Source organism: Hipposideros armiger, unplaced genomic scaffold, assembly GCF_001890085.2.
Source record: "Hipposideros armiger isolate ML-2016 unplaced genomic scaffold, ASM189008v1 scaffold_1182, whole genome shotgun sequence".
Classification (NCBI taxonomy): Eukaryota; Metazoa; Chordata; class Mammalia; order Chiroptera; family Hipposideridae; genus Hipposideros; species Hipposideros armiger.
Genome location: NW_017732532.1, coordinates 121602 through 133274, shown reverse-complemented (window position 1 = coordinate 133274; position 11673 = coordinate 121602). Strand labels below are relative to the sequence as shown.

Here is an 11673-nt window from a genome sequence, read left to right as displayed (position 1 = left end):
ATTTCTGAAGCTGATGTTGAATAATATTGTATGTCAACTATAATTTTATATACATATAGTCTCGGGACATGGAGTAGAGAGTGGGAATGGAATCAATGGAATTGTAATAGATAAGCATGATATCGGGGGTAGGAGGGCATGGGGGAGGGGGGTTGTTACTTTGTGAGGGTGAAAAGGATAACTATTGCATTGTTCTGTACACCTGAAATTAACAATAAAAATTTTTTTAAAAAATGACTGTTCTTCACCAAACAAAAATTTTAGTTGTAGTTCCACATGTAAAACTCTTATCCAAGGTTGGGATCATTAGTTGGGAAATTACGTATTCATGTGTGTACATAGCTAGATGTATCCACCCAAAAGACAGCTATAAATATACAGTCTCCACAAAATGTTAACAGGTCTTGTGTCATTTCTCATTGATGTTTTATTTTAAGTATAGCAATATTGAAAGATAGTTGTATGGATGTACATGGAAGACACTCTTTTGTCTCTTAAGTAGGTTGTGTAAACCTTGGGAGTTCAGTCCTGGCAGCAGCCTGTGAGAGAGGCTGCTTGAAGCCTCACTTCCCTCATAAGAGGTTGTGTTTCAGGTTGCTGGTTTCTCCATGTCAACCCTCGAGTTAAATGAACACATTTCTATTACATAGCCTTTCATCTGAGCTAGTGTCTAGGGGTTGATAGGTGCTACAGCTAATGCCTTATTTGGGCCTGGTGAGGAAGGCCATCACTCCCTCTCCTCCTCCTGTGAAACCCTAACTAAAGCTCTCTGTCTCTCAGGGATTTGTTTATGGTCTACTTCATTTTGAAGTGGGGGCATTTATTACATTAATATTTTTCCATTGATTGTACCTGAAAAGAGCCAAAGTCATGCCTGTCTTTCTTTTATAGCTTATCACATTCATGACAGTCAGAGCACTGTGACAATTCTTCGAGCTCTGCTTGAGGGCTATGAAGTGAAGCTTCGAGGAAGGACAGAACTCAAGGTATAACGTCCATTTATTTTGTGAGTCACACCACTTGGACACACCCGTTTCTGGAGAGGCCATGGGCTGCTGAATGACTTTTAGGTGAGTGTCTGAGACTCAGAGCTATAATTTGGGCAGAACTTTCACCCCATTAGTGGTTCCCAAAAGATTGTTCTCTTTTGCCTCAGTTTTCTTCTCTTTAAAATGTGGCTATAGTGAGGAGGATTGTTAAAACTCTTGCATTTTTTCAGACTCTGAATTGCCTCTTTGTCTCTTAAATAATTGCCTAGAATTTGGTAATTGCCAATGATCTGCACTATTATTTACATTTTCTAACTTCCGTTTGGTTTACTCTTTGGCAGTACCAGACATTGTTTAGTAAGCTACAGTACTGCTGAGTTTGAGTTTTCTATTCGCCTGATCAGTGGGCATGCTTTTTGACTTTTCATCCCCACCATTGATCCCCTGTTTATGCCTTTCTCCAAAGACCAGGAGGAATAGTGAGTTCCTATGAAAGAGAAACATTTTGTACCACCTTTTCTCTCTGTTAGGACTAACGTTTGATCTAGGATTCAGGATTAGGATAATTTTTATTTTTTCTTTCTTTCTTTCTTTCTTTCTTTCTTTCTTTCTTTCTTTCTTTCTTTCTTTCTTTCTTTCTTTCTTTCTTTCTTTCTTTCTTTCTTTCTTTCTTTCTTTCTTTCTTTCTTTCTTTCTTTCTTTCTTTCTTTCTTCTTCCTTCCTTTCTTCTTCTTTTTTTTGCCATTTCCACTGGATTTTTTTCATCTTTCTCTGAATGACTCCAGGACCCCTGGCTGCCCCAGTTGCCAGAGAATCTAGATATCTGATAATCTAACTCCTTCATTTTCAGATGAAAAACCAAGGTCCAGAGAGGTGAATTAATTTTATCAGGCTCACAGAGTCAATTGATAGCAGTCAAGCACAAACTCAGGAAGTCTGACTTGCCATTCATTACCCTTTCCATGATATCATTGTGTATGAAAATTATTTCCTCAGTGATTATTCTTGGGCAAAGTAAAACCTCCTCACTGAGTAATGCAGTTTTTTCTTCTTCTGTCATTGGCATGCCTTCCCCAAATGGTGGCAATTTACATGGAAAAGGATTTCAGAAGCTAAGGTTGAAAGGCCTGATTCTAGTTGATCAATTCCTTTTCTGGCTAGTCTTAGTTTGTCTCTTCCAACAGATTTTTAATATCTCCCAGCCAGTGGGATGAGTCACTTATGAGGGGACCGAGGTTCCTTTCCTACTTCTATGGAGAACTCAGTGAGATGATGGGGGTGATGATATTACTTGGGCAGTGAGTCAAATCACCCAAGGCTTTTGTGATCCCAATATATATTGTGTCATTTCTCAGCAGAGGAGGACAAAGGCAGATTGGTTTCCTGAAGAATTTTCCTTTCTGTATTGCTGAGCACAGTTTCTCTCATTTAAAAGCTGATGGACTGAAGAGGTGCCACTTTGGAAACTGAACAGGAAAAATATGCCCCTACACCATGGTTTTTATTGCCCCCTGCCCACATTTCCAGTCAGAAGCAATCATATCTTAGGGTGTTTCACGTACAAAAGCAGGAATACTACAAAAGGGCCCTTTGAAGCTTTAAAGGTTCCCGCACCCCCGGGAATTTGGGAAAATGCTATTTTTCTCCAGCAAGTTGGAGTAAGAGGTAGGGAGAGGCTTCCCCTAAGTCCATGTCAGGTTTTGGTTATTGGTGTGGCAGGAGCCTCCTGAGGAAGGAAGATTGAGAGGGAGATACTGAGACAGATAAAGAGAGGAGGACCCAAAAGAAAGGAAGAAGCAATGAGAATAAGAAAGGTAATAGGAAGTAAGACATCAAAAAAGGAAGGACGAGAAAGGGGATCCTTTCTATCACTGTCCTCCCACCTGCCCACCAGAGAGCAGGTATTGGACATTACATAGTAGGGACTGGGGGATTCCTTGTCCCTTGAGGACATGCAATATATCCCCAATAAGACCATATCACCAGCACACTTCAGAAATTCTGATTCAACATTTCCACCACTCATCTACTTTGTGCTGCTGGAAAGCAAGAGTTGTTCTAGTACATGGGTCAGAGGGACCACATATGATGGCCAGCAAGGTGTGATTTCAAAGCTAAAAGCACTCTCCCCTTACAGCTGGCTGATGTTTGAAATTCCTCCACCAAAGTATCTTCTCTTAGGCCCAAGGCTTGGATCTAGTAACAACAACACTCTTCTCCCACACCCCCATCCCCTCTCCTTCATTGGAGTGATGACACTTTAAATTGTTTCCCTTAGTGGAATAAAAAATGTGGATTGGACTGGGTAAGAGAAGATAACATAGAGAAATTGAGTAATAGGGTGGGTGGTGGGTACAAAGAAAGAGTCCAAAAATGAGGAAGCTGAGGTAGCTTGGGGGAGGACTCATTTAGAGACGAGAAGCTCAGCTTCTCTGAGGAGCTGTCCCACTGCCCACTCCAACCCCCTTTTGCCCTATGCTGGGAATAAACCATGTGCTTAACTGGCCAATTCTGCTTTTTTCAATATTTCTTTCCTAATGGCCTGGTAATAAGTCATTTTATTACTTCTTTTCTTATATAAGTCCTGTTTCAGTTACTGTTTTCCTGACAAGTTTGAAGCACCTTGCTGAGACTTTATATATATATATATATATAAATATATATATATATCTTATATATATATATATATATATATATATATATATATATATATATATANGGCTTATCTGTTGTATTTACCAGAGCCTCTTAAGTAGATTTACATGTTGAAAAGCCTTTCCCAAATGGTTGGTCTCAGCCAGTTTATGTTGTTGTTGTGACCTTGTTTCTGAATTCTGGGACTACATAGTGTCTGATTCCCAGGTCCCTAAGCATAATCCTATTTTATTTGCAATTTCTCCTTTTCCCCCAAACACTTCTAGCCCTACTCTCATCCTCTAATCCATATACATGGACATGCATGCATACTAACATGTGCATATGCGCATGCATGCACACACACACACACACACACACACACACACACCATCAATTGAGCTAAGAAATAATGAGGTTGTATTGACAGAGTCCTGCAGGTCAGAAGATCTGGTCTGTATTTCTTAACCCAACAATGACTCAACCTGTGACATTGGACAAGTAACTTCATCTTCCCTGTGCTTCCATTTCTCCACATAGAGGCCTCTTCTGACCAATGATTATTAGGAAGCTCATTAATCACAAGCTTTAAAATTCTTAACAGTTGCTTTTTGTCCTCTAGACCTGCCCCTTCACTCCAGTGTAATGGAAAAGCTATATAGTGTGGAGGCAAGAGCAATAAAAATTTGGAATGTAAGATGTAAACTATATTTATTATGCTGACCATTTCACTATATATATATATATATATACACAAATATTGAATCATTATGTTGTACATCTAACTAATAAAATGTTGCAGGTCAATTATACCTCAATAAAAATGGCAAAATCATAGTAAAAAAAACTTGGAGTTTAGTAGAGTTGGGTTCAAGTGCCAGCTATGCCTGCTTATTGACAAGTAATTTAATCTTCATGAACCTCAGTGTCCCCATTTGCAGAATGAGGTTAGTAAATAAACCTATCTTCCCAAGGTTTTGTAAGGATTAATAAGACAGGAGATGCCGTGTCTTAAAAGTGTCAGGCCAAAGTTAGATGCTATTGTTTGGGGGCTGATCTCTGGGACTGGCTAGAGATTGGTATTGAGTCAAAGAGTTTGCTTTAAGCTTTAGTTGTTGCCTACTTGTTATCCCTCTTTCCCTTCAGCAGAATGTTGGAAGTAAGGTAGGTAAACAGAGAGCTAGGATTCTAAGGATTCTCCTGGATGGGATCCAAAACCTGAGAGCCCCTGGAGCTCCCCTGCATACTCTTTGACTTGGAAGCTTTCCTGAGTCTATAACACTCCCATCCTCTTTTGCAACCTTTAGTTTTGGCATCCTGGCGTGTCCCTAGGACTCATCCAAATATCTGGACAATCCTGGCATCTGCAAAGCTCCCTTGGGGATTGGTATGCTGTCCTGATAGCCTCTATATCTTAAGACAAATAGTAAAATATGACTGGGGGTTACGGTCCTCAAGTTTGATCTTTAAGAGTATGTTTTACCAAAATGATGTCCAATGATACCCTCAACGTTCTAAGTGCTAAATGGTTGACAGTTCCAGTTAATGGGACAGTCTGATTATCTACTGAGCAACTGCTCTGTACAAGGCACTGTACTAAGTACTGTGAGGAAAAGAAAGAGCTTAGGAGGCAGAAGATCTGGGCTTGTATTTAGAGCCTGAGACATGGTTTGATAGTTGTTTTTATTTAACTACACTGTGAGCTCCAGAAAGGCAGAGCAATCTCTGTATTCTCAGCCCTAGTACAGTGATGGTGGAATAAATGTAAGAATGAGTGATGTGAGTATATTTCCAACTTACTCACCTCTTCTGAAAACAGAGTGGCCCCAAACGGTCCAATTATTTGAGGTTTAGGGTGAGTTGGTTGCCAGTTAATGGAGGTTGGGCTGTTGTGGTATTCTCTTCCTACTTGCTTCATGGAGGGCTTGCTTGTTCAGAGCCTTGAACAAAATATTTGCAAAATGTTTGAGATTCTCCAATTAAATGTGCTCATTATTATTATAGTTGTCATTATTAAGAGATGAATATATATGATGTAAAATAGAATACAATGGATTTGATATTTAAAGGGGGGCCAACCTAATTGGAATTTCTAAATTAAACAATTTAGAACTGTTCCAAATGAGATCTACTGAAAGTAAGACCATATTTCAGATCAATTAGTTGGAAACACATCCCATTATTTTCCTCAGTCTTAGTAAACACATCTTTTTCTTATGGATTGGAGGAAATGAGAGGACAGACAAAAGATAATTGAAAGGAGGAGAGAGAAACACATTGAAAGGAGTGTTTATTGGAAAAAAGGGAGGAAAGGGCAGAGGCAGAAAATTTGGCTCCCCTGAGGTCATCACTAAGGCTCTGGGATGACCAGCTTGAGTTTACATTCCCTTTGTCTTCTCAGACCGATGGTTCTTGACAGCCAGTTAACTGGGCTATAGATGGAGGCTTCCCTGGGGTCTCTGTCTAACTGAATGTCCTGGCAGGATGGAAAGAACACTGCAGAAATGTAGACCTCTCAAAGAAGCCAGGATGCCCTGGGCTTAAAAGCAGTTTCACAGCCTGCTTTCCATTTCTGTTCCCTTTCTGGGTTTCGTGAGAGTTGTGTATCAGGTGTTGGGGGGAGATAGACTCTGAATGTATGTACCCTAGATACAAAAGACAATGTGTCGCCTAATGCCAAAAGATCAGGGTAAAAATGGCAAGCAAACTCTTCAATTGAGCATACAGATGTTTGCTTGCTATGAAGCCAAACAGCCACACATTCTCAAAGATGGAGCTGCATGGATATGGGTAGACAAAACATCTGGATGGCAGCTTGACATGGTGATCACTTTTCATCTGGCTGATGTGGCAGCTTATGGAGCTTGCCTGAGCCTCAGGTATATATGACAAGGAAGCCGTGTAGGAAGGACAACTCCAGGGAGTAGTGACAAAAGGATAGCAGAAGCAATTGCTGAGCCAAACTAAATGTGCCCTATTGGTCAGAAAGAGATTTTTAGTTTTATAACATGTTTAATTAGAGTCTTCCTATTTTCTGCTCTGCCACACTCTCTTCACTATTGTTGTGTCTCTACTGCCCTGTAGGCAAGTAGGCCATGGCCTGCAACCAGGGGAGATTGCAGCCCTCCAAAGAAGAAAAGCAGACAGGCAGCTGATGAGAAACAAGCCATAAGGTAATGGCCAGCAGGAAAACACAGCACAGGAGCTTGCCAAATTTTCAAAGCCGGGGCTCCCTTTGGCATGGGTGCCAGTCTCAGCCTACAGCCTGTTGGCAGAGTGTGATGGAGTTGGTGAATTTCCAAGCTCTGCTGAGTTATGCAAAAACCTTGTGGGGAGGCCTGTTGCAGAGGGAACTGCATCCGAGGGAGGTCGGCTGCCCTGACCTAAGTGAGACCCTTGCCTCCTGCACTGATAACATATTTGAATGTTAACAAGCCTGGCCTTGTTATCCAGTTGTCAAGCAGGTGCGCCTGTCTCTTTCATTGTCAAGCACCTGGGCCACTTGGTGAACCACCTCAAATCTTTAGAGACTCACATATATCTAAGCAACCCAGCAATATGGCAGTGACCCCCCACCTTTCCTGGGATGGCAAGACCATCTTTGAGGGGATGTTGATGCCATTTCCTCTGGAGGCAATGCCCAATCCCTTCCAAGGTTAGCATTGCCAACCAAACTAATACTGGCTACCCTTGACTGCCTGGCTTAAATTCCGGACAATTTCCCCCATCTTTCCTCCTTTACTAGAATGGCGTGATTCTGAAGCAGCAACAATAGCCTGATTATCTAGAATTCTTCCCACATATTTATTTCTGAAGAATCTGTTGCTTTCTTGGGCTCCTGAGAGTATCTCTTTTTTATCTTGCTTTTTTATTCTCTATTTTATGGTAATTTTGACCCCAAGACCCATTGCTCCCTCCACATATCTTTGGAAATCACAAGATTATGAAGTAAACATAAGGGCATCCCCACACATTCCAGTTCACTTGTTTTAATGTCCCAGAATAATCACAATTCTAGCGGCTACTACCAAAGTCATCCACATACTTCCTGTTTTTCCACTAGCCTCTGTTGACTTCTTCAGCTCTCTATGACTATTTCTCTCCTAAGAAAACTCAGTCCATCTTCATTTCTGCGACTATCACAGGTACCCTTTATAAGTCATAATAGTTATGCTTCTGAAAGGCTTCTGTACAGCGCATGTGGCTCCCCCCATCACCCTGCTACCTGGGTCCTGGATTTGTTCTTTCCTATTGACTAATATAAGCAGATAAACAGCTGGGACACAAATTCACCCAATTTAAAGGACCATTCTTTTCTATGGGGAAGGAAACACACACAGAGAAATGCATAGTAAGTCTCAGTTTCTGTCTCTTTCTGTCTCTCTGTCTCTTTCTCTCACAGCAGGAAAGGGTCTGGAAGCTCTAGAAGGGTTTTCCCTTTGGCAGGGTGGTGCAGGCATTGAAGGAACTGTACAAGAAACCTATCCTAAGAATGTTTTGGAGTTTGCAGCATTAGACACTTCATTGGTTGTGTGCTTGGTAGTGCTTTCCCAGCATAGAAGATGGATGTGACTTAGGCCATTTACACTCACTCATCTGGATTTCCTTGACAGAGGGTGTGATTCTGTGGGCTGTGGGTGTATGGAACATATAGAATCCAATTGGGCCAAAAGTGGATTTGACCTCTGATCCTGGCTTCATTAGCACTTGTGCTTTAAGCAGCATCTTAATTGACCACAATGGCCTTGGCACTCTGTGCAAATCACAACAATCCTCAATAAGAGCACTCTAGACAATTTCAGAAGGCTTGACCTAAATCCAAGAGCTCCTGGACATCTTAGTTATCTCTTTGAACATGCCATATTGACACCACCCAGTAACACCACTTATTCCAGAATGTTTTGGGCTGATTTTCAGTGAGATAAATTCAACCTACAAAAGACCCACAACAGCTATGAATGCCTCTTACCCAGTGCCACTATCATGGGAGCCATTGGGGAAAACTTGAAACCTTTAGATAACCCTGTGGAGTTGGAAAGGGAAGGAAAGATGCTATGAAAGGGCACACAGCTTTGGCGAACTGACTACAGGGGCTGTCTCTCAGGCAGGGCTTTGCTGTCTACCTAGTAACTCCTTTGTCATATCCCCAAATATTCACCACTCCCCAAACCTTCCTAAAGGTTTTCACTTCATATGGTTACTTCCCCTAAAATTTCGCCAACTGTGTTTCATTTGGCGTTGACAAGCCTCCTATTTGAATCATAGATTTTCCTTTTGGAGGATGAAGGGCAATTAACCATTCATATTATAATGAAAGTGAACTGAGCTAGATGGTCAGGCAGACATGGAAGTTTTATTTTGATTGGGATAAAGAAAAATGAGGAAGTTGGCAGTTTTGAAGAATGGCAGATCATACTGAAGGACTTGAGTGAACACAAGAGCAATGGATTCCTTATGCTTTGGGTTTTCCTTAGACCCCACAAATAGGAAGAATGCACCCTTTTTCTTCTGCTCTCAGTATCTAGGAGCTCTTCCATAGATGCAATATAACTCTGCTCCATGTGGGTTAAATTAAACTTTGTGGACTGGCCTAGAAACCTGACTACCATATATATAGCATTGTTTCTATGGAGTAACGTGTTCCAAATTCCAAATCATTGACTTATAAATGTTAGGACACGCCTCATTAGGTTGAGGACTACCTGTATTTTAACAATTCCCTTTTTGGTTTAAATTTGTAGAAACCATTGTGAATAGCAACATCTAATTATGCAAATCTGACAAATGTAATAATGTTTATTTGTTCAATGATCCAGGAAAGTTTAGCAATTTGCAAGCTGTTCATAGAGTAGTGATGTTGCAGGGCTTGGAATCATCCATGTTGAAATCCTGTGAAAGGCCTAACATGGAGAAGGTATACTTAATGTTTTTTCTTTTTCCCACCCAGGAGCAAAAAGCCCTAAGATTGAAATCTTCTCTTGTTGAGGCAATGGAAAAATCTCACTCCAGTTCAACAAATTTTTCCACCTGGGCAAGAAATTAGTGAATGACCATACCTCGAAGGATGACCAATCTCCAGGGTTATTCAAGCCTAATTCCAGTGTAAGGGGGCCCCTGGGATGTAACTTTAATAAGCTTTGTTCATTACACAGCCATCACCAAATAGGCTGTTTGAATGTAAACTGCAATGGATGTGAACCCAAATGAAGGGGAGAGAACCACCTCCAGGTTTAGTCATTTCAAAATAGCAAACACAACTTGGACTAAGATAAGAAGGTCTCCTTTTTCGCAGAAAAAAGAAGGCACTTTGTTTTCTTTTTCATTTTGTTTGAGTTTCTAGAAAGTATTTAATGAGCATAATTTATAACTCAGATACTATGAGATTAGTGCCAGGAAAAAAAAAATTCCAGCAAACATACATCTGAATCCCAGTCCACTGTGACCTCAGTTGGCTGGAATGCATAGGGAATGGGGAGAGGAGTAGAGTTTGGTTAATTGTGTTATTTAGATAACTGTGAACTAAGAACTTTGTTTATTTTTTTATTGTTTATTACTCAAAATCTTCCCCAAACTGTCATGGTGTCTTTTCCTGTCTAAGTTAGGAGAATCTAGGCAACATAATTGAGTTGTCCCTACTAGGTGGGTGACTATCTCACTGGGCTTCAGGGTCATATTATGAACAGGACAGAAGAGATGTAAGAGATATTGTCAAGGTAAAAGGTACAGAAGTGATGGATTAAATTGAGCAATTCCCTTAAAGTTTTGTACTTTTGTTCCCTTCTCCTTCCCACCCTGCCTTTCAAGCCCCTACCCATGCCCCTGAGATAAATCCCTTTGAACATTAGTTTTTGCTTTACACTTTTAGTTTTCCAGATTCTACTTTCAAGAGGTTATTGGCAGTGTTTGGCCACAGTCACATGAACCAAAGCAAGAAGGCTTAAGTCACAGGCATGTTTAAAATAGTTAAGCAAGATTTTCCTCCCTTTTATTATAAAAAATAATCTCTTTATTAAAACAGCTGAACCCAAACATATCAGCCAGTAAAGCAGTTAATTCCTTTAGAACAAGTCTTTTTAAAGAAAGAAATGTCTAAGGTATAATTTGATACCTTTCTAACTAAAATTTAATTTTTTTTTCATTATCAACTCACCCTGAATCTGAGCTTAAAGTCAAAAGCTCTTCCCACCAGTTTTCCCTCCACCTTTAGTCAAAGCACCTTTGGACTTTTTTCAGAAGCTAACTTTTCTCAGCCTCAGATGGTCTATTTACTATGCTAAAGCTGTTCAAGAGGGTGTGGAAAAGGCTGAAGTTGCCTTTCGACCTCTTTGAACTAAGTTCCAAATTCCTTTTTCTAGACATAGCAGAGAAGAAAACTGAAGTGTTATCTTCTACTTGTGGCAACGTCTCAGTCAAAAGCTGAACTTATAAGACTTCTAGAGAGAAGCAAGGCCTAACAGAAGTTTCCAGGAAAGGTACCATCTCAAAACAGAACTTCACTTCTCCTAGAGTCACATTGTCCTCTATGATGAGTATGGAAGGATTGTTGGGGGCAAGGGAAAGGGGAGAGGGCTGCAACTATAGGCTCATGGATCAAGACTCTCCCAAACATAATCTAGTCCTTTAAGCCCAGGAATTGTAACCCCAGGGCTAGGACTGCAAAATAAAGACTATTAACCAAAGTCTTTTATTGAGCAACAAGATGCATTGAGGGTGATACTTGACTCTGTATGTGATCCCATCTCCTGTTTCCCTCTTTGGTATTTCTTTAGGCCAGCACGTCATCCTCATCGAAGCCTACCTTATCTAGCCTACTAATCCTATCCTGTTCACGATCACTTCTTCTTTTGCTCGATTCTGTCATGAACCCCTATCTAAAACCACTCCATCCTTTCTTGGATTCTTTTTCATTTAGGCCTTCTGCATTGACCAAAACTAAGCTTTCTTCAATTTGCCTTAGCATTCTAATTATTTGTGGAGCAGAAAAACATCTCTACTCCCATGTACCATTTGACTTATTTCATGGAGTATAGTGTGATTCTTATATGCAACC

General features: G+C 40.6%; 1 protein-coding gene across 1 annotated transcript in view; it reads left to right on the top strand.

Moving 5' to 3' along the window:
* The window catches only part of GUCY2F (guanylate cyclase 2F, retinal), a 114558-nt gene extending 103093 nt beyond the window's left edge, over window positions 1-11465 (top strand). Inside the window, 5 exon segments of the mRNA XM_019632825.1 lie at window positions 892-986; window positions 4246-4265; window positions 6708-6796; window positions 9571-9725; window positions 10979-11465. Coding sequence (XP_019488370.1) covers window positions 892-986; window positions 4246-4265; window positions 6708-6795 — 203 coding nt within the window. The 3' untranslated portion in view covers window position 6796; window positions 9571-9725; window positions 10979-11465.
* The last annotated feature ends 208 nt before the right edge of the window (window positions 11466-11673 follow it).